The sequence below is a fragment of the Macaca nemestrina genome, chromosome 20, assembly GCF_043159975.1.
Source record: "Macaca nemestrina isolate mMacNem1 chromosome 20, mMacNem.hap1, whole genome shotgun sequence".
NCBI lineage: Eukaryota > Metazoa > Chordata > Mammalia > Primates > Cercopithecidae > Macaca > Macaca nemestrina.
In genome coordinates, this window is record NC_092144.1 from 55,109,394 (window position 1) to 55,131,869 (window position 22,476).

The 22,476-nt window shown below is 56.3% G+C and overlaps 2 protein-coding genes across 2 annotated transcripts; both read left to right on the top strand.

Moving 5' to 3' along the window:
* The first annotated feature begins 1,589 nt into the window (after positions 1 to 1,589).
* On the top strand, positions 1,590 to 14,251 carry LOC105478520 (translocase of outer mitochondrial membrane 40). The gene is made up of 10 exons (XM_011735911.2): positions 1,590 to 1,727; positions 1,824 to 2,103; positions 2,795 to 2,862; positions 3,233 to 3,325; positions 4,186 to 4,287; positions 4,367 to 4,472; positions 11,075 to 11,197; positions 11,382 to 11,458; positions 11,562 to 11,664; positions 13,593 to 14,251. The coding sequence occupies exons 2-10, from the start codon at positions 1,830 to 1,832 to the stop codon at positions 13,730 to 13,732; spliced, it is 1,086 nt and encodes a 361-aa protein (XP_011734213.1). The 5' UTR covers positions 1,590 to 1,727; positions 1,824 to 1,829; the 3' UTR covers positions 13,733 to 14,251.
* A 2,218-nt stretch (positions 14,252 to 16,469) lies between these two features.
* LOC105478521 (apolipoprotein E) lies at positions 16,470 to 20,393 on the top strand. Its single transcript, XM_011735912.3, is given in 5 exon segments — positions 16,470 to 16,493; positions 16,495 to 16,528; positions 17,214 to 17,279; positions 18,721 to 18,913; positions 19,532 to 20,393. Coding segments are annotated over 5 exon segments (1,035 nt in total). The 3' UTR covers positions 20,250 to 20,393.
* Positions 20,394 to 22,476: the final 2,083 nt, after the last annotated feature.

The window sequence follows — 22,476 nt, forward strand, 5'->3', positions numbered from 1 at the left end:
GGATGGGGTGAGACATGAAGGGGAATGAAGAAGGAGGCTAAGAGCTTGAGATAATCAGTGAACTAGACGTTAAGAGAGTTAAAGACAAAAAGTGACCAAAGATACAAAATAAGAATTGAGAGAGTAATGAGCAAAAACCTATCAATCAAAAAATGTTGAGTAATGGAATGGGGAGGGGTCCAGGGCATGCTGTTTACTGAATATGAATAATTGCAACAGCAGTATGATGAATGGAACAAAGATAAAAAACAGCAATTGGCCAGGTGCAGTGGCTTATGCCTGTAATTCCACACTTTGGGAGACTGAGGCGGGAAGATCGATTGAGTCCAGGAGTTAAGAGACCAGTCTGGGAAACACAGTGAGACCCCGCCTCTACAAAAGTTAGCTGGGCGTGATGGCACGCACCTGTGGTCTCAGCTACTCTGGAGGCTGAGGTGGGAAGATCGACTGAGGCCAGAAGTTCAAGGCTGCAGTGAGCTATGATGGCGCCACTGCACTCCAGCCTGGGCGACGGAGTCCAACCCTGTGTCTAAAAAAATAAAAATTAAAAAAGCAATATCGAAACTATGAGAGGCTCAAGTTTAAAGGATAAATGGCAAGCAAAAATAGATCAAAGGCAAAATCATGAATAACGTTGTAATAGGAGCCCAAGGCATGACGGGTAATAAACCTGAATGAAGGAGCCAGAGGCAGAGTGATGAATAATGAAAAAATAGGGACGGGGGCAAGGGAGGTAACGGACAGGACTTCATGGATCCAAAACATGATGGCTAATTAGAGAAGGGCCGGAAGAACGACGAAAGTGAGCAAGCTGCTGGAACTAAAAGTAGTCCGGGCAATGAAGCTCAAATGAATGGGGCAGAGGCACGATGGGTAATGGGAGAGGAATGAATGGGCCAAAGATAGAAGCCGCAGTGACGCGAGGAACAAGAGGCATGATGGGTAACGAAAGGGGTGGGTCTAAGAGGTGATGAGGGCATTGTGGGTAACGAGGAGCAGCGCAGGGTTCTCAGAACAGATTACAATTCTCCCGAGGCACTCTGGGAAGGGCCAGCACTTCCGGTTTTAGGTCAGCTACTCCGGACCAGAGGTGGGGTGCGTGCCCCGCTGCCGCGGTGCCTGGTGGGACGCGAGGCCTGACCTTGCTGCCTAGCCGCCTCTGCCGCGCAACCCACCTTTACCTGTCCTTCGACCCTGGAACGTTAGCCAATGAGAGTACCAAGCTGATACGCCACCAAGGTCGGCCCCCGTACACATTGGAGCCAATCAAAATGCTGCAAGGGTCAAAGCAGACCAATTATCACAGCAACTTCGCCGCGGGGCGGAATCAAAAGAGGGCCTCCTCCAGGTGATAGGCGGGGCGATGCCTCAGCGGGCGTGGCAAAATGCGCAGCACACACCAATGGCGGGCTAGCACCGGAACCCGCGGCGACGCGAGCCAATAGGCGTAAGCGAGGCGAGCCAATGAGAAGGGCGGGAGGTGCGCCGTGACATGCCTGCGAGTGAGAACCAATACAAAAGGAAAGTTAGGAAAAGTGGGCGGGACTTTATTCACAAGTCCAATGGGAAGACCGAGTCTTGACGCTGGTGGGCGGGCCTCAGGGCACACTAAACCAATGGGCTAGGCGGGGCGGGGAGACGGTGGTGGCGGCGGCGGCAGCGGGTTCGGTTGCGCGTGGCGCACGGGGTGGGAGCGGAGCCCAGGCCGGGAGCAGGCGCCGCCGCCAGTGAGAACCGGGGCCCGGAGTCGGGTGGGGATTTGCTGGGGCTGAGTCTCGGGCGCACGGGCCCTGACCTCCGCCCTCTGACCTCTCCCCTCGCAGGCGACCATGGGGAATGTGTTGGCCGCCAGCTCGCCGCCCGCAGGGCCGCCACCGCCGCCTGCGCCGGCCCTCGTGGGGCTGCCGCCACCTCCGCCCTCGCCGCCGGGCTTCACGCTGCCACCGCTGGGAGGCGGCCTGGGCGCCGGCACCAGTACGAGTCGAGGTTCGGAACGGACCCCCGGGGCTGCAACCGCCAGCGCCGCAGGGGCCGCCGAGGATGGGGCCTGCGGCTGCCTGCCCAACCCGGGCACATTCGAGGAGTGCCACCGGAAGTGCAAGGGTGAGGGGCGACGGGCCCCCTCGGGGCTGCGATGGCCCGGATCTCGGGGGAAAGGGGAGGACACTGGGGACTTTGGGATTTGGCGCGCACCATTGGAATTATTCAACAGCACTAGGAGGTGACGTTGGGATCGAATGGTGGAACGTTGGACTTGGGGCTTAGAATGATGGAATCAAATGGTGGAAACGGGGTGGAATGTCATAGCAGTAGAGAAAAGCCTTAGGGACCTCAGGAGCCCCGGGATCAGCCAAGCCAGACTTCTCTTGTTATCGGGAACGCAACTGAGGCCCAAGGTCACGGTGTCAGCAAGGTTCCGTGGGGGTGGAACCCAAAGCCTCCGGATCCCAGCCTGGAGCAATCAGAGTAGTAATAGTGGTACAGGTTTATGAAGTTCTGTTTTGGTGTTCACTATATGTTAACTCATTAGATCCTTGGGCCAATTCTGTATGGTGAGGGTCCCATCTTAGAGATGATGAGTTTGACCTAAAGTTGCTCAGCTTGGTGGCAGTGAGATTTGAGCAGGCAAAGGCCCTGGCCCTGTCTAACTAGGCTGCACTGCCTCTTTACAGGTGGAAGCCTTTGTGAGATGTTCTGCTATGGGTCTCTGGAGAGAGCTGGGGACAGCAGGGAAGGAAGAGATGAGAGTTGGTATGGGGTTGGGGTGGAGTGTGACAGCGTTTCTCTTCTCCAGAGCTGTTTCCCATTCAGATGGAGGGTGTCAAGCTCACAGTCAACAAAGGGTTGAGTAACCATTTCCAGGTGAGCCTTCCTGGTGTCCTTACCCACCAGAGATCGTCCCCACCATCCCCCTCCCTGCATCCGCACACTCGCCCCCTTACTCCTCCCTCAAGAACTGGGCTCCCTGATACTTGAAAAGACTCGGAGATACAGTGCCAGACTACTCAGTTTGGGGACCTAGAATCCAGAGGTACTGTCTCCCATAGCAGCTAGGCTGGAGTCAAGGAACAGGTATGTGGGCCTGTTGGCAGCACCTCCTTTCTCCGAGTCTCTTAGTCAGGCTGTGCCTCCCAGTCTTCATCCCCTGCCCAGCCCAGAGACCTTCTCGTTGCCCTCTTCATTGGGCAAGCCCATCTGTCCAGCATCCTCACAGCCCTCGCTCTCCTCCCAGGTGAACCACACAGTAGCCCTCAGCACAATCGGGGAGTCCAACTACCACTTCGGGGTCACGTATGTGGGGACAAAGCAGCTGAGTCCCACAGAGGTGAGCTTCCTTTCTCATCCATTCTTTGTATCTTTCGAATAACAGATTTTTGGCCAAATGCCAAGCTAAGACTGGCATCATCAGGAAAAGGTCACAGCTGCCGAGAGCTTGGAGATGGGGACTGCATCTCTCCGAGATGTAGTGGAACACGAGTAATTCCTTCATCCAGCAAACATCCGCCGAACCCCTGCTCTCTGCTTGCCTGGCTCCATGCTGAGCAATGCTGGGGGTGTGACCACAGCCTCTCTCTTGCTAGACAGCGATGACCCAGGGTGGAAAGAGCTGAGCTGTAGATCATGCAGAACTTTGAATGCCAAACTAGGCTTTGGACTTTCTCTAGGGGCTTGTGAAGAGTCATGGCATGGTTTGGTCAAGGGAAAGACGTGGTCCACAGGTTCCCGCTGTAGAAATCTTTCTTTAGAAGCATTTCTGGGGCAGCCGTGTAGAGGCTAGTTATTAGGAAGGCCAAAACTGGAGGCCTGGACAGGGTGTGGGGGACTGAATGAGGTCTCTGCTTCTATCGTTTCCCTTCAGTAAATGAGTTTATTCTGCAAACCTTCATTGCACAACATATTCTGTGCCCAGCCCTGTGTTGGCACACATGACTGAAAGCCATGGGACTCACCAGTGGGGCAGAAGACAGACCTGTTCCCAGAGAGTAACAAGCCAGGATGGGCAGGGCTGACATGGGGGAACCCAAAGGTAGGGGAGCCTAACTCAACCTAGGTGGTCAGAGAGGACTTCATGGAGGAGGGGACCCCCATCTGAGGCTTTCTGACCCCAGGCTTCTCACCCTGGCCCACCTCACCTGCTTCCACAGTGTGCGACCTCTGACCCCTGCCCTTCTCTCTGCCTCACAGGCGTTCCCTGTACTGGTGGGTGACATGGACAACAGCGGCAGCCTCAACGCTCAGGTCATTCACCAGCTGGGCCCCGGCCTCAGATCCAAGATGGCCATCCAGGTGAGTGGGGCACGGAGGCTGCTGCTCCCCTCGGCCACCATGAGCAAGGAGCAGCCCTCACACCCCCTCCTCCCCACAGACCCAGCAGTCGAAGTTTGTGAACTGGCAGGTGGACGGGGAGTATCGGGGCTCTGACTTCACAGCAGCCGTCACCCTGGGGAACCCAGACGTCCTCGTGGGTTCAGGTAAGAGGCGGAGGGCTTGGAGAGTGGTCACAAAACTGCAGTTCTGGCTTTCGCAGCAAATCCACCCTTTCTGTGAACCTCCTTTTCTGCCATTGGAGAAGTGGTTGAGCAGGAGTGATTTTGAAACATCAGGCAATATACTGTAGTGGGTGAGACAGTTCAGAGCCAGCGCAGTCTTTTTTTTTTTTTTTTTTTTTTTTTTTTTGAGATGGAGTCTTGCTTTGTCACCCAGGTTGGATTGCAGTGGCACGATCTTGGCTCACTGCAACCTCTATCTCCTGGGTTCATGCAATTCTCCTGCCTCAGCCTCCCGAGTAGCTAGGATTACAGGCATGCGCCACCACGCCTAGCTAATTTTTATATTTTTAGTAGAGACAGGATTTCACCATATTGATCAGGCTGGTCTTGAACTCCTGACCTCAAGTCAGGATCCACCCACCTCAGCCTCCCAAAGTGCTGGGATTACAGGCGTGAGCCACCACACCCGGCCAGTCAGCGTAGTCTTAACTGAGATTTTCTTGTGTATTAAAAAAATTTTTGGCCAGGCACGGTGGCTCAAGCCTGTAATCCCAGCACTTTGGGAGGCCGAGACGGGCGGATCACGAGGTCAGGAGATCGAGACCATCCTGGCTAACACGGTGAAACCCCGTCTCTACTAAAAATACAAAAAACTAGCCAGGTGAGGTGGCGGGTGCCTGTAGTCCCAGCTACTCGGGAGGCTGAGGCAGGAGAATGGCGTAAACCCAGGAGGCAGAGCTTGCAGTGAGCTGAGATTCGGCCACTGCACTCCAGCCTGGGTGACAGAGCAAGACTCTGTCTCAAAAAAAAAAAAATTTTAAGATAGAGTCTTGATGTATTGGCCAGGCTGGTCTTGGAACTCCTGGCTTCAAGCAGTCCTCCCACCTTGACCTCCCAAAGTGCTGGGATTGCAGGTGTGAGCCATCTCGCCTGGCCAGGGAAAGAGCTTTTCAGCCTGCAGCAAGTGCAGTCAGGACTCGTGAAAGGAACCTCAAGGAGGATGGTCACCTGATTCCATAAGGCTTTACAGCTCCTTGGCCTTCGCTCTGAGTGAGTCTGAGGCTTTCGGAAACCAAGGCATAGCTTCTCACAGGACCCTGAAGCTGGCGTAGAGAGCAGACTCCAAAGGGTACCACTGGGAGGGAGTGGACGGGGAGGGAGGTTGGATTCTGGATGTTGTTTGAAGGCAGAGCTGCCAGGATTTGCTGAGAGACTGGATGGAGGCGATGACTCCATAGTTTTTGGCTGGAACTGGAAGGATGGAGTTTCTGATTGCCAGCTTTGTGTCCTTGCACACCCATCCGCTGTGTCGTGGAGAGCAGGCTCTTGGGCGCTGAGTCCTGAGTGTATGACTCGTGCAGGCAGGGAGGGGAGCTAGGGTTGGCCTCGGACCCCTGGGAGTGCCTAGGGACAGTCACCACTTCTCCCTGCAGGAGCCCAGGGAGACTCAGAGAAGTGTTCACATTTGAGCTGCCAGAGGAGAAGGGGCTACTCCAGCTGGGGGACAGGAGCAAGAAGATTGCAGGCAGGGAGCAGTAGGAACAGGGATGAGGGAAGGGAAGGGCCATGGTGGAAAACCCGGGAGACAGGGAAGCTGGAGATGCAGCAGGTACAGAAAGGCTTCCGAGGTGAGGCCGATCTGTAGGCCCCATGAGGAAGAAACCTTTCCTGTCCCAGCTCCCCTGGTGACATCACCCCATCTTCTCATACACTACAGCTGAACCACATGAGCCTTTTTTTTTTTTTTTTTTTTTTTTTTTTGAGACGGAGTCTTGCTGTGTTGCCCAGGCTGGAGCACAGTGTTGCAATCTCCCGCTTACCGCAACCTCCGCCTACCTGGTTCAAGTGATTCTCCTGCCTCAGGCTCCCTAGTAGCTTGGACTACAGGCATGCGCCACCATGCCTGGCTAATTTTTGTGTTTTTAGTAGAGACAGGTTTTTGCCATGTTGGCCAGGCTGATCTCAAACTCCTGACCTCAAGTGAGCCACCCGCCTGGGCCTCCCGAAGTGCTGGGCCAACCGTGCAAGCTTTTCTGACGGTTCCTGAAAGCACCGAGTTGGTTCTACCCCAAGGCCGATGCATGCTCTGGTCCTGCTGCGTGGAATTCTTCCCTCTGGTCTTGACGCAGCTGGGAAGGTTTGCGGGTGCACGTCGCCCTGTGAGCAGGCCTGCAGTGCTAAACGCGGTAGCTGTCTTTGCACTGCATCACCTCTTCCTGGCCCCTAGTCCTGGTCGCACTTCCTTCTGGAACGGTCCCGCTCACTGTCTCCAGTCGCCCACACAACAGTGTCAGCTGTTGGGGTTCCTGGACTTGCCTGTCTTCTCCACTGTCTGCTCAATGCCAGGAACCATGCTGGGAACAGTGTGAGGGCTCAGGAAATACTGAAGAAAGGAGCGTGCATGGACATCCCACTTCTGCCTTTCCCTAAGCCTGTTGTGTGCGTCCTCTCCCTCGCTCAGGCTGGGCACTGGGGCAGAGCTAGCTGGGAGGAAAGCCCTCTCTGCTAGGTAGAGGCCACCATCGTCCCCATCTTGCAAGGCCAAGAGGAGGTTCTCCACTAAGGGCACATGGCCAGTGGGATTCCAGTGTCCCAGCTCTTCACGGTGCCTGTAACCCCGTTCCCTGTACCTCCTTGCCAGCCTGGTCCTTTCATGCTCCCCAGCACTGGCCTCCTGGAGCCCAGGGCCACCAGTGACGCTTTGGTCTCTAGTTCTTTCGAGTGCCTCTTCCCCCAGACACCAGTGAGAACAGTGCCTGCCGTGTGCCCTGTCAGGGCTGGGCTCTTGAGTGTCTTGCCACCAACTTGACCCAGGGCGTCTCCACCTCTAGGCGACTCTGTGACCTCCGGCAAGTGGTTCCAGCCTCTCTGGGTCTCAGTCTCCTCATCTGTCACTTGGACACAATAAGAGCAACTACCTCCCAGTGAAGGAGGCCATGAGAGGGCCCGACTTCTCGGCCTCAGCAGTGGGCCATATGCACAGTCAGCGCTTGCTCCACGCTGGCATCTCCATGGCGCCGGAGCCCACAGGCACCCCCATTTCACAGATAAGGAAAGCGAGGCCCAGGGGTGAAATCGGTTGCCCAGGGTGACACGGCCGGGAAGCAGAGGAGCTGGGATTTGAATGGAAGCCTAATTCAGGAGGCTGTAAGCCTCCCCAGCCCCTCCCCATGGCGACAGCTCCTTTTCTGCTTCACTCTGAGCACCTCATGTCTGCCCAGCCCTGGGCTGGGACACAGAAGTGACCGAGACAGCCCATTCCTGCCCTCATGGGGGTCCCAGGTCAGGCACAGTGGCTCACACCTGTAATCCCAGCACTTTGGGCGGCTGAGGTGGGTGGATCGCTGGAGGTCAGGAGTTCAAGATCAGTCTGGGCAATACCCCATCTCTACAAAAAATTAGAAGTTAGGCATAGTGGTACATGCCTGTAGTCTCAGCCACTAGGGAGGCTGAGCTGGGAGGGCACACGCCTGTAGTCCCAGCTACTTGGGAGCCTGGGAAGGGGAAGTGGTTCTATTCTGAAGCTGGGGCCAAGCCATCCAAGGCCTTGTAGCTGGGCTGAGGAACGCATATCTTCTCAGGGCACAAGGGAGCCATGGCAGGTTCTGAGCAGGGGTTCAAAGGGTCAAGTTTGTGCTTTAACATGACCCCTCTGTGTGCTGTTTGTGAGGTCACTTGAAGTTGGGGCAGGAGACTAGAGATGAGGCTGTGGGTAGAGAAACTGGGTGGGTGGCCCAGGAGATGGGAAAGGATGGTTAGAAAGATACTTGAGGGCCTCATGGCCTCAGTTCCAACAGTTCCTGGAGCTCAGAGGCCAGAGATCCTAAGTCACTCACTCTAGATGGCTGCTTTTCCCTCTGTGGGCCTCAGTCTCCCCCTTGATTGAATGAGGGCATGACACTGACCAGAGTGGTAATGGTAGTGATTGTTTTTTCTTCCCCTGCCCTTGCTCGCATACCCCTGCCCCGAGACGTAGTCTCTGTTGCCTAGGCTAGAGTGCAGTGGCACAGTCTCAGCTCACCTCAACCTCCACCTTCTGGGTTCAGGCGATTCTCCTGCCTCGGCCTCCCAAGTAACTGGGATTACAGGCACGCACCGCCACGCCCGGCTAATTTTTGTGTATTTGCGTTGTGGCACATACCTGTAATCCCAGCTACTCGGGAGGCTGAGGCAGGAGAATTGCTTGAACCCAGGAGGCAGAGATTGCAGTGAGCTGAGATGGCACCATTGCACTCCAGCCTGGGCAACAAGAGCAAAACGCCATCTCAAAAAAAAAAGAGAGAGAGAGAGGGAGAGATGGGGGTCTCACCATGTTGCCCCATCTGGTCTCAGACTCCTGGGATCAAATGACCCTCCTGCCTCAGCCTCCCAAAGTGCTAGGATGGCAGGCGTGAGCTACTGTGCCCCGCCCGTGGGATGGTGATTTAACAACCAGTGGTGGGTTCAGGGGTTCATTTGCTTCATCTCCTCTGGGAAGGAGAGTCACATAGTCACTTGCCCAAGCCCATAGGGATCAGCTCCAGCCCACTTCTGATCTCAGCCTCCCCAGAAGATGCCACCAGGACACTGGCCATGAACTCATGGCCTCCCTCACACCCACTAGGCTCATCTTGGGGGGTGCCACCTAACACTCAGCCCCTCTGAGAGCTTCACCCAGCCATGCCTGCAGGTATGAAAGGCCCCTATTCCTGCAGCTCCAGAGAGCTGGCTCCGGGCTAGCAGGCCAGCCTGCTCCCCCTCGGGGGCCCCAAGTCTGCCACTCTGGTCATCTTGGTCTGGGAAGCATCTTCACACCTGACTTGCTGTGTGCTGTCTCAGCTTCTCTGTGTGCCCTCAGTCTCGTGGCCCCCAACCTCCCTTCCCTTCTCCACGTGTCTTCCTCTCCAGGGCCGCAACCTAGGAGATTGCTCGATCGTGGTGGATTTCTCAACTGTGAATCTTCAGTCCCTCTTCTCCCTTCATTTCCGTCTCTGCAGACGTGTCGTTTCCTTTTTTGTTTTTTCCTGTCTTTTTGAGATGGAGTCTTGCAGTGTCTCCCAGGCTGGAGTGCAGTGGCACAATCTCAGCTCACTGCAACTTCCACCTCCTGGGTTCAAGCGATTCTCCTGCCTCAGCCTCCTAAGTAGCTGGGACTACAGGTGCCCGCCACCACACCCAGCTAATTTTTTGTATTTTTAGTAGAGACAGGGTTTCACCATGTTGGCCAGGCTGGTCTCGAACCTCCGACTTCAGGCGATCCGCCCACCTCAGCCTCCCAAAGTGCTGGGATTACAGGTGTGAGCCACTGTGCCCAGCCTCTTTTTTTCTTTAAAAATTTTTTAAATTTTTTTTTTTTTTTTTTTCTTTTTTTTTTTGAGACGGAGTCTTGCTCTGTAGCCCGGGCTGGAGTGCAGTGGCCGGATCTCAGCTCACTGCAAGCTCCGCCTCCCGGGTTTGCGCCATTCTCCTGCCTCAGCCTCCTGAGTAGCTGGGACTACAGGCGCCCGCCACCTCGCCCGGCTAGTTTTTTGTATTTTTTAGTAGAGACGGGGTTTCACCGTGTTAGCCAGGATGGTCTCGATCTCCTGACCTCGTGATCCGCCCGTCTCGGCCTCCCAAAGTGCTGGGATTACAGGCTTGAGCCACCGCGCCCGGCCTAAATTTTTTATTTTTTAAGACAGGATCTCTGTTGCCCAGTTTGGAGTGCAGTGGCATGATCATAGTTCAGTGTAACCTTGACCTTCTGAGGTCAAGCGATCCTCCCGCCTCAGCCTCCCAAGTAGCTGGGATTACAGGCCCGTGCCACCACGCCAGGCTTGTTTTCTTTCCCTGTCCCTCCCTCTCTGTTTCCCACTCTCTTCCTCCCCAATTCTTTTGCCCCTATAAAACCACATTTGTGGCGTGTACCCTGCTAGGCTCGAAAGAAACCAGAGTGAATCTATCTCCATCCTGAGGCTTGAGAAGGCAGCCCAGAGGTGGCAGTTCTCTTGTTCGGCAAGCACTCCCTACGGTGGAGGGACAGAGGAACGGAGACTTGGATCTCAGTGTAGCGAGTCCAAGCCACAGCTGAGCGATCGATCCCTCACAACCCCAAGAGGCAGTTAGGTTCACAGAGAGATGATGCCAGCGTCCGCAGTCACCACCCAGCCTGTGGCAGGGCTGGGATTCGAACCCAGGCTGTGCGTTCTTACTCACACTCTACTCAACGGCCTCTCAGCAGCAGAGTGGCTCAGAGCCTGGGTTTGGGAGGTGTGGAGGCTTGGATTCTGCCCCTGACACATTTCGTGAGCATGAGTGAGTGACTTACCCTGTAAGCTTCTGTAAGTGGTAGTGACCACCTCTGTAAGTGGGGGTGGATAAATGCTGACCACATGGGCTTGTGTTGACCAGATGAGGTCCTTCAGGTAATGCAGTCATAGCAGGGCCTGGGACGCTGAGCTCAGCGGTGGGAACCCCTGGGTGATGGGTTAGGAAAAAGGAACCTGTGAGGGAGGCCTGAGAGCAAGCCCAAGCCTCCAGCAGGGGTGAACCTAGAGGGCTTCCTGGAGGTGGAGTCTGGCCTGGCACCCAGGGTGGGTGGAAACTGCTCGTCATTTTGTCCACAGGAATCCTCGTAGCCCACTACCTCCAGAGCATCACACCTTGCCTGGCCTTGGGCGGAGAGCTGGTCTACCACCGGCGGCCTGGGGAGGAGGGCACCGTCATGTCTCTAGCTGGGAAATACACATGTGAGCTTGGGGCCTGGACTCCTGGGTCTGAGGGTGGAGGGGCCAGGCCCCTGGACTTCTCCTGGGTCTGAGGGAGGACGGGCTGGAGCCCTGGACACTTAGGTCTGAGGGAGGAGGCCTGGGTTCCCAGATGCCCAAATCCCCTTGGTAATGAGCCCTCACCTCCACCCCACTCTCTTGACAGTGAACAACTGGTTGGCAACGGTAACGTTGGGCCAGGCAGGCATGCACGCAACATACTACCACAAAGCCAGTGACCAGGTGAGTGGGTGCAGGGACTAGCTGGTGCTGCCAGGGGCTGCCGGGCCTGGAAGTCCAGGCGGGGCCAGTCACTAACTCTCGTGTGTTGCTCCGGCCCCTCCAGCTGCAGGTAGGCGTGGAGTTTGAGGCCAGCACAAGGATGCAGGACACCAGTGTCTCCTTCGGGTACCAGCTGGACCTGCCCAAGGCCAACCTCCTCTTCAAAGGTAAAGGTCTCAGTTTCTCTATGCGGGAAACAGGCAAGAGGTGACTCAACTCTGGGTGTGTGGGCCACCACAGGTGCTGGAGGATGGTGTGCTGCGACCCTGTGGGCCTGCACATTACCAGGGAACACTTGTTAAAAAGTAGGTGGGGCCGGGTGCGGAGGCTCACACCTGTAATCCCAGCACTTTTGGAGGCCGAGGCGGGCGGATCACAAGGTCAGGAGATTGAGACCATCCTGGCTAACACAGTGAAACCCCGTCTCTAGTAAAAATACAAAAAAAAAATTAGCCGGGTGTGGTGGTGGGCATCTGTGGTCCCAGACGCAGAGGCTGAGGCCAGGAGAATAGCAAGAACCCAGGAGGCGGAGGTTGCAGTGAGCTGAGATCGCGCCACTGCACTCCAGCCTGGGCGACAGAGCCAGACTCTGTCTCAAAAAAGAAAATTAGCCGGGCACGGTGGTGGGTGCTTGTAGTCCCAACTACTCAGGAGGCTGAGGTGGGAGAATGGCATGAACCCAGGAGGCAGAGCTTGCAGTGAGCCGAGATGGCGCTACCGCACTCTGGGCAACAGAGCAAGACTCTGTCTCAAAAAAAAAAAAAAAAAAAAAAAAAAAAAAGTAGGTGGACGACCCTCTACTATGTTTTATGCTTGGGAAAAAAAGTGGCTGGAGTGGCCAGACATGGTGGCTCACGCCTGTAATCTCAGCATTTTGGGAGGTCAAGCCAGGTAGAATACTTGAGGCCAGGAGTTGGAGACCAGCCTGGCCAACATAGTGAAACCCCCGTCTCTACTAAAAGTACAAAGATTAGGTAGTGTGCTGCAGCTGTAGTCCCAGCTATTCGGGAGGCTAAGGCACAAGAATCACTTGAATCTGGGAGGCGGAGGTTGCAGAGAGAAAAGATTGCACCACTGCACTCCAGCCTGGGCGACAGAGCGAGACCCAAAAAAAATAAAATGAAATGAAAAAATAAAAAGATAAAAAAATAATAATAATAAAATAATAATAATAAAATGAAATAAATGTTTAAAAAATTTTTGGTGGAGCGTCTGATGAGTGTTTGGACCGAGCTGGAGCTTTGCCCATCCCCTCTTATTTTTCTGCACTTGACCCTCTTATTTTTGAGACTGAGCTCCCTCTGTCACCCAAGCTAGAGTGTAGCAGTGCAATTGCAGCTCGCTGCAGCCGCCACCTCCCGGGCTCAAGCAGTCTTCCCAACTCAGTCTCCTGAGTAGCTAGGAACACAGGTGCATGCCACCAGGCCCGGCTAATTTTTTTGAATTTTTTGGGAAAGACGAGGTTTCACCATGTTGCCCAGGCTAGTCTCAAACTCCTGGACTCAAGCCTTGGCCTCCCAAAGTGCTGGGATTATACGTGTGAGTCACCACACCCAGCCAGGGTAGAAGGCACTTTGGAAGCATCCAGCCTTGCCCCATTCATCTTACATTAGTGGAAATGGAGGCTTCCAGAGGTTTCAAGGTCACAGCCAAATCCAGAACCTCATCTCAGGCTCACTGGCCATAGTCCCAATGTCCAGTCTTAAGTCTTCTTGGGTATCTGTGGCTCACAGACTTTTGGGTGTTTGAGCCTCCTGCTGAGCACTGCTGGGAACACAGCGGTGACCAGCCCTGTGTTCACGGAACTCAGTGGGAGGAACAGATCCATCCCCAGAGTGGGCAGGACTAGGTTGGGGGAAGCCAGGGGTCTGGAGGGCTTTTCAGAGGGCAGGGGTCACTGAGCGGAGAGCAGAGGAGTGAGCCATTTGCTGCAGCGTGAAGTTGTTGGGGGTGTGATGGGGTTTCTGGGTGGCAGGAGCCGTCTGGTTGGAGGTCTGGAAGCTGTCAGCATGTGACTGGTATCTAGGGTGGCCAGGAACTCTGCATGGATATGGTAGGAAGCTGGCATGCCTCTCACCTCAGCTCTTCCCTGCAGGCTCTGTGGACAGCAACTGGATCGTGGGTGCCACGCTGGAGAAGAAGCTCCCACCCCTGCCCCTGACACTGGCCCTCGGGGCCTTCCTGAATCACCGCAAGAACAAGTTCCAGTGTGGCTTTGGCCTCACCATCGGCTGAGCCCTCCTGGCCCCCGCCTTCCACGCCCTTCCAATTCCACCTCCACCTCCACCTCCCCCTGCCACAGAGGGGAGACCTGAGCCCCCCTCCCTTCCCTCCCCCCTTGGGGGTCGGGGGGGACATCGGAAAGGAGGGACCCCGCCACCCCAGCAGCTGAGGAGGGGATTCTGGAACCGAATGGCGCTTCGGGATTCTGAGTACTAGGGGCAGCGTGCCCAGTGGGCCTGGGGTCCCGGGAAGGATTCCGGAATTGAGGGGCACGCAGGATTCTGAGCACCAGGGGCAGAGGCGGCCAGACAACCTCAGGGAGGAGTGTCCTGGCGTCCCCATCCTCCAAAGGGCCTGGGCCCGCCCCGAGGGGGCAGCGAGAGGAGCTTCCCCATCCCCTGTCAGTCCACCCTGCCCTGTCCACTTTCCCATCTACTCCTCGGTATAAATCATGTTTATAAGTTATGGAAGAACCGGGACATTTTACAGAAAAAAACAAAAAACAACAAAAAATATATGTGGGAAAAAAAAAAAGATGGGAGGCCTCCGTTTTCTCAAGTGTGCCTGGCCTGTTTGGAGCATTTCATCCAGAGTCCGGCCGCCCTGACCTTCCCCCGGCCGCCTGCAGGGGGCGCCAGAGGGCCGGAGCACGGAAAGCAGCGGAGCCGCACCACTGCCTGGCTTGACGCTGCATTGAGTCCGGCTCAGAGGGGCGCAGCGTGGCCCGGGATCGCGGTCTCCCCATCCGGAACATCTTCCCTGCTGGGGGACACCTCGGGCCTTCTGTCGTCCGAGGGTAGAGTCTCAAGGTCACTCGCCCCAGCTTGACCTGGCCGGAGTGGCTATAGAAGACTTTGTCCCTGCAAACTGCAGCAGCAGAGATGACACACTCTGAGTGCAGACATGGGGGGGCAGGGAGCTGGGAGAAGGTTCAAGCTACTGGAACAGCTTCAGAACAACTAGGGTACTAGGAACTGCTGTGTCGGGAAGAAGGGGCTCAAGGACTTGCAGGCATGAGAGGAGGGGCCTAGGCCAGACTAGGCTCCTTGTGCAGCCATGGGGGTTGGGTCACCTATGTCTGAGGATGTGGTGCTGTCTGGATTTTGCCAACCTAGGGCTGGTGTCAGCTGACACCCAACACCACCAGCACCACTCCCGAGCCTCCGGGAACTGAAACCCTGTCTACCCCCAGGGTCTAGGGAGGGAGGCTGCTGAGTAGAGCTGACCCCAAGTTACCCACAGAAGCCACCTCAGCCACCCCCTGCCAGCCAAAGCAAACAGGCCCGGCCTGGCACTGGGGGTTCCTTCCCAGGACCAGGAGTCCAGCCTCCCCTGACTCGCAGAATCCTCTGATCCCACCCACTCCAGTTCTCGATGTGTGACTTTGCCATTCATCTCGCTGCTGAACCGCGGGTTTCTCCTCTGAAACATCTGGGATTTATAACCGGGCTGTTAGGAAAGGGACAGCATCTGAGCGCTCACTGCGGCCTGTCCATTGCTAGCCCTAACAGGACCACTGTGCCAAGGCTGTCCTCCGTGCTCCATACACGTTAGCTTGTCACCAAACATATCCGTGTCACTGCTTTCCCAGTCTGATGAGCAAAGGAACCCGATGCTCAGAGAGGACAAGTCATTTGCCCAAGGTCACACAGCTGGCAACTGGCAGAGTCAGGATTCAAGCCCTGGCAGTTTGACTCCAGAATCCTAACCTTAACCCAGAAGCACAGCTTCAAGACCCTGGAAACCACAATGCCTGTGGCAGCCAGGGGGAGGTGCTGGAATCTCATTTTACACGTGGGGAGGGGTGGGTCCCCTGTGCTCAAGGTCACAACCAAAGAGGAAGCTATGATTAAAACCCAGGTCCCACTCGCAAAGCCTAGACTTTTAGCAGATGCACCACACTGTTCCCACCCCCCTCCCATCCCACTTCTGTCCAGTCGCCTAGCCCCACTTTCTTTTCTTTTTTCTTTTTCTTTTTTTGTTTTTCTTTTTAGAAAGCATCACTCTTGCTCAGGCTGGAGTGCAGTGGCGAGACTTCGGCTCACTGTAACTTCCACCTCCCGGGTTCAAGTGATTCTCCTGCCTCAGCCTCCCAAGTAGCTAGGATTACATGCGCCCGCCACCACGCCTGGCTAATTTTTGTATTTTTAGTAGTGATGGGGTTTCACCATGTTGGCCAGGCCGGTCTCAAACTCCTGACCTTAAGTGTTCCGCCCGCCGTGGCCTCCCAAAGTGCTGGGATTACAGGCGTGAGCTACCGCGCCCAGCCCCTCCCATCCCACTTCTGTCCAGCCCCCTATCCCTACTTTCTTTCTGGGATCCAGGAGTCCAGATCCCCAGCCCCCTCTCCAGATTGCATTCATCCAGGCACAGGAAAGGACAGGGTCAGGGAAGGAGGACTCTGGGCGGCAGCCTGCACATTCCCCTTCCACGCTTGGCCCCCAGAATGGAGGAGGGTGTCTGGATTACTGGGCGAGGTGTCCTCACTTCCTGGGGACTGTGGGGGGTGGTCAAAAGGCCTCTATGCCCCACCTCCTCCCTCTGCCCTGCTGTGCCTGGGGCAGGGGGAGAACAGCCCACCTCGTGACTGGGGGCTGGCCCAGCCCGCCCTATCCCTGGAGGAGGGGGCGGGACAGGGGGAGCCCTATAATTGGACAAGTCTGGGATCCTTGAGTCCTACTCAGCCCCAGCGGAGGTGAAGGACGTCCTTCCCCAGGAGCCGGTGAGAAGCGCAGTCGGGGGCACGGGGATGAGCTCAGGGGCCTCTAGAAAGATGTAGCTGGGACCTCGGGAAGCCCTGGCCTCCAGGTAGTCTCAGGAGAGCTACTCGAGGTCGGGCTTGGGGATAGGAGGAGCGGGGGTGAGGCCAGCAGCAGGGGACTGGACCTGGTAAGGGCTGGGCAGCAGAGACGACCCGACCCGCTAGAAGGTGGGGTGGGCAGAGCATGTGGACTAGGAGCTAAGCCACAGCAGGACCCCCACGAGTTGTCACTGTCATTTATCGAGCACCTACTGGGTGTCCCCAGTGTCCTCAGATCTCCATAACAGGGAAGCCAGGGGCAGCGACACGGTAGCTAGCCGTCGATTGGAGAACTTTAAAATGAGGACTGAATTAGCTCATAAATGGAAAACGGCGCTTAAATGTGAGGTTAGAGCTTAGAATGTGAAGGGAGAATGAGGAATGCGAGACTGGGACTGAGATGGAACCGGCGGTGGGGAGGGGGAGGGGGTGTGGAATTTGAACCCCGGGAGAGAAAGATGGAATTTTGACTATGGAGGCCGACCTGGGGATGGGGAAATAAGAGAAGACCAGGAGGGAGTTAAATAGGGAATGGGTTGGGGGCGGCTTGGTAACTGTTTGTGCTAGGATTAGGCTGTTGCAGATAATGGAACTAGGCTTGGAAGGCTAACCTGGGGTGGGGCCGGGTTGGGGTCGGGCTGGGAGTGGGAGGAGTCCTCACTGGCGGTTGATTGACTGTTTCTCCCTCCCCAGACTGGCCAATCACAGGCAGGAAGATGAAGGTTCTGTGGGCTGCGTTGCTGGTCACATTCCTGGCAGGTATGGGGGCGGGGCTTGCTCGGTTTCCCTGCTCCTCCCCCTCTCATCCTCACCTCAACCTCCTGGCCCCATTCAGGCAGACCTCGGGCCCCCTCTTCTTCTGCTGGTCTGTCTTCCCCTTGAGGGGAAAGCCCAGGTCTGAGGCTTCTATGCTGCTTTCTGGCTCAGAACAGCGATTTGACGCTCTGTGAGCCTCGGTTTCCTGCCCCCGCTTTTTTTTTTTTTTTTTTTTGAGCCAGAGTCTCACTCTGTCGCCCCGGCTGGAGTGCAGTGGCACAATCTCAGCTCACTGCAAGCTCCGCCTCCCGGGTTCACGCTATTCTCCCGCCTCAGCCTCCCGAGTAGCTGGGACTACAGGCGCCCGCCACCATGCCCGGCTAATTTTTTGTACTTTGAGTAGAGAAGGGGTTTCACTGTATTATCCAGGATGGTCTCTATCTCCTGACCTCGTGATCTGCCCGCCTTGGCCTCCCAAAGTGCTGGAATTACAGGCGTGAGCCACCGCGCCCGGCCTCCCCATCCTTAATATAGGAGTTAGAAGTTTTTGTTTGTTTTTGTTTTGTTTTGAGATGAAGTCCCTCTGTCGCCCAGGCTGGAGTGCGGTGGCTCCCAGGCTGGAGTTCAGTGGCAGGATCTCAGCTCACTGCAAGCTCCCCCTCCCAGGTTCATGCCATTCTCCTGCCTCAGCCTCCGGAGTAGCTGGGACTACAGGAACATGCCACCACACCTGACTAACTTTTTTTGTATTTTTAGTAGAGACGGGGTTTCACCATGTTGGCCAGGCTGGTCTGGAACTCCTGACCTCAGGTGATCTGCCTGCTTCAACCTCCCAAAGTGCTGGGATTACAGGCGTGGGCCACCGCGCCCAGCTGGGAGTTAAGAGGCTTCTAATGCATTGCATTAGAATACCAGACACGGGACAGCTGTGATCTTTATTCTCCATCACCCCACACAGCCCTGCCTGGGACACACAAGGACACTCAATACATGCTTTTCCGCTAGGCACGGTGGCTCACCCCTGTAATCCCAGCATTTTGGGAGGCCAAGGTGGGAGGATCACTTGAGCCCAGGAGTTCAACACCAGACTCGGCAACATAGTGAGACTCTGTCTCTACTAAAAATACAAAAATTAGCCAGGCCTGGTGCCACACACCTGTGGTCCCAGCTACTCAGGAGGCTGAGGCAGGAGGATTGCTTGAGCCCAGAAGGTCAAGGTTGCAGTGAACCATGTTCAGGCCACTGCAATCCAGCCTGGGTGACAGAGCAAGACCCTGTCTGTAAATAAATAACGCTTTTCAAGTGATTAAACAGACTCCCCCCTCACCCTGCCCACCATGGCTCCAAAGCAGCATTTGTGGAGCACCTTCTGTGTGCCCCTAGGTACTAGGTGCCTGGACGGGGTCAGAAGGAACCTGAACCACCTTCAACTTGTTCCACACAGGATGCCAGGCCAAGGTGGAGCAACCGGTGGAGCCAGAGACGGAACCCGAGCTTCGCCAGCAGGCTGAGGGGCAGAGCGGCCAGCCCTGGGAGCTGGCACTGGGTCGCTTTTGGGATTACCTGCGCTGGGTGCAGACACTGTCTGAGCAGGTGCAGGAGGAGCTGCTCAGCCCCCAGGTCACCCAGGAACTGACGTGAGTGTCCCCATCCCGGCCCTTGACCCTTCTGGTGGGCGGCTATACCTCCCCAGGTCCAGGTTTCATTCTGCCCCTGCCACTAAGTCTTGGGAGTCCTGGGTCTCTGCTGGTTCTAGCTTCCTCTTCCCATTTCTGACTCCTGGCTTTAGCTCTCTGGAATTCTCTCTCTCAGTTCTGTTTCTCCCTCTTCCCTTCTGACTCAGCCTCTCACACTCGTCCTGGCTCTGTCTCTGTCCTTCACTAGCTCTTTTATATAGAGACAGAGAGATGGGGTCTCACTGTGTTGCCCAGGCTGGTCTTGAACTTCTGGGCTCAAGCGATCCTCCCACCTCGCCTCCCAAAGTGCTGGGAATAAAGACATGAGCCACCTTGCCCGGCCTCCTAGCTCTTTCTTCGTCTCTGCCTCTGCTCTCTGCGTCTGTCTTTGTCTCCTCTCTGCCTCTGTCCCGTTCCTTCTCTCTTGGTTCACTGCCCTTCTGTCTCTCCCTGTTCTCCTTAGGAGACTCTCCTCTCTTCCTTCTCGGGTCTCTCTGGCTGATCCCCATCTCACCCACACCTATCCCAGCCCTTCTCGCCTCCCCCTGTGCGCACACCCTCCTGCTCTTTCGGCTGCAGGACGCTGATGGATGAGACCATGAAGGAGTTGAAGGCCTACAAATCGGAACTGGAGGAACAGCTGAGCCCGGTGGCGGAGGAGACGCGGGCACGGCTGTCCAAGGAGCTGCAGGCGGCGCAGGCCCGGCTGGGTGCCGACATGGAGGACGTGCGCAGCCGCCTGGTGCAGTACCGCAGCGAGGTGCAGGCCATGCTGGGCCAGAGTACCGAGGAGCTGCGGGCGCGCCTCGCCTCCCATCTGCGCAAGCTGCGCAAGCGGCTCCTCCGCGATGCTGATGACCTGCAGAAGCGCCTGGCAGTGTATCAGGCCGGGGCCCGCGAGGGCGCCGAGCGCGGGGTCAGCGCCATCCGCGAGCGCCTGGGACCCCTGGTGGAGCAGGGCCGCGTGCGGGCCGCCACTGTGGGCTCCCTGGCCAGCCAGCCGCTTCAGGAGCGGGCCCAGGCCTTGGGTGAGCGGCTTCGCGCACGGATGGAGGAGATGGGCAGCCGGACCCGCGACCGCCTGGACGAGGTGAAGGAGCAGGTGGCGGAGGTGCGCGCCAAGCTGGAGGAACAGGCCCAGCAGATAAGCCTGCAGGCCGAGGCCTTCCAGGCCCGCCTCAAGAGCTGGTTCGAGCCCCTGGTGGAAGACATGCAGCGCCAGTGGGCTGGGCTGGTGGAGAAGGTGCAGGCTGCCGTGGGCGCCAGCACTGCCCCTGTGCCCAGCGACAATCACTGAACGCCCAGGCCTACAGCCATGCGACCCGACTCCACCCCATGCCTCCTCTCTCCGCTCAGCCTGCAGCGGGAGACCCTGTCCCCGCCCCAGCCGTCCTCCAGGGGTGGGCCCTAGTTTAATAAAGATTCGCCAAGTTTCACCGCATCTGCTGGCCTCCCTGTGTGATTTCCTCTAAGCCCCAGCCTCAGTTTCTCTTTCTGCCCGCACACTGGCCACACAGTTCTCAGCCCCCTCCTCTCTGTCTGTGTTTGCGTGTCTGTATCTTTCTCTCTGCCTTTTTTTTTTTTTTTTTTTAAGATGGAGTCTGGCTCTGTCACCCAGGCTGGAGTGCAGTGGCGTGATCTTGGCTCACTGCAACCTCTGCCTCTTGGGTTCAAGCGATTCTCCTGCCTCAATAGCTAGGATTACAGGCTCATGCCACCACATCCAGCTAATTTTTGTATTTTTAGTAGAGACAAGCTTTCACCATGTTGGCCAGGCTGGTCTCAAACTCCTGACTAAGTGACCCACCCACCGGCCTCCCAAAGGGCTGAGATTACAGGCCTGAGCCACTGTGCCTGGCCTCTGCCCCTCTTTCTTTTTTGGGGGGGACAAGGTCTCACCCTGTCACCCGCCATCACAGCTCACTGTAGCCTCCACCTCCTGGACTCAAGTGATAAGTGATCCTCCCACCTCAGCCTCTCCAGTAGCTGAGACTACAGGCGCACACCACCAGGATTAATTTGTGGGGGGTGTGTGTGTGTGTTTGTGGAGATGGGGTCTGGCTTTGTTGCCCAGGCTGATGTGGAACTCCTGGGCTCAAGCGATACTCCCACCGTGGCCTCCTGAGTAGCTGAGACTACTGGCTAGCACCATTACACCCCGCTTTTTATTATTATTATTATTTATAGAGACAAGGTCTTACTATGTTGCCCAGGCTGGTCTCAAACTCCTGGACTCAATCGATCCTCCCCCACTGGCCTCCCAAAGTGCTAGGATTCCAGGCGTGAGGCACCGTGCCCGGCCTGCCCAACCTAATACCTGTTCCTCAGAGTTGCAACTCCAAATGACCTGAGATTGGTGCCTTTATTATGAAGCCGTTTTTCTTTTTTTCTGCTGTCATTGTTCTCCCTCCTCTCCTCTGGTCTTATCTGATATCTGCCTCCTTCCCACCCCTCACCCAGCCCCGCCCCTCTGTCTCCCTGTTCTCCTTAGGAGACTCTGGCTTCCTGTTTTCCTCCACCTCTATCTTTTATCTCTTCCTCCTACGGTTTCTCTCTCCCTGACCTGCTTGTTTCTACCCCCAACTCCCTTCATCTGGGTTTCTCGCTCCAACGCTCAGTTTGGTTTGAGCCCTCTTCTTCTCCAGTTCCCTCTGAGCTAGCTGTCCCTTCACCCGCTGTGAACTGGGCTTCCCTGCCCAACCCTCATTCTCTTTTTTTTTTTTTTTTTTTTTGAGACAGAGTCTCGCTCTGTTGCCCAGCCTGCAATGCAGTGGTGTGATCTTGGTTCACCGCAACCTCCACTTGCCGGATTGAAGAGATCCTCCTGCCTCAGCCTCCAGAGTAGCTGGGATTTTGGTAGAGACAAAGCTTCACCACGTTGGCCAGGCAGGTCTCGAACTCCTGACCTCAAGTAATCTGCCTGCCTCACCCTCCCAAAGTGCTGAGGTTACAGGCATGAACCACCTCACCCGGACCATCCCTCATTCTCTATCCTTTCCTCCAGTTGTGATGTCCACCCCTTGTGTTTCCCAACAAGCCTACTGGGTACTGAGTCCAGGCTGGGAAGAGAAGGGAGCGGCTCCTTTGTCGAAGTCTGCACCAGGCCCATGCTGAGATGAGAGCTGGCGCTCAGAGAGGGGAAGCTTGGATGGAAGCCTAGGAGCCGCCGGCACTCTCCTCCCCTCCCACCCCCTCAGTTCTCAGAGACAGGGAGGAGGGTTCCCACCAACGGGGGACAGGCCAGGACTTGAGCTTGTATCTCCTGGGCCAGCTGCAATGTCTGCATGTCCCTCTGCCCGCCTTGGCTCCTGCACGTCCTGAACTCGGTGCTTCCCCTGGCGCTGCTCTGATCACCCACGAGGAGGCAGCTCCCCTCCCCTAGAGATGACTCACCAGGGCTGAGTGAGGAGGGAAAGGGTCAGTGTGCTCACAGGCAGGGGTCCTGGTCCACTGAGCCTGCTGCTGATTCACTATGTGTCCAGGGGCTGGAGCAGCAGCCTCTCAGAGCCTCGGTTTCCCCAGAT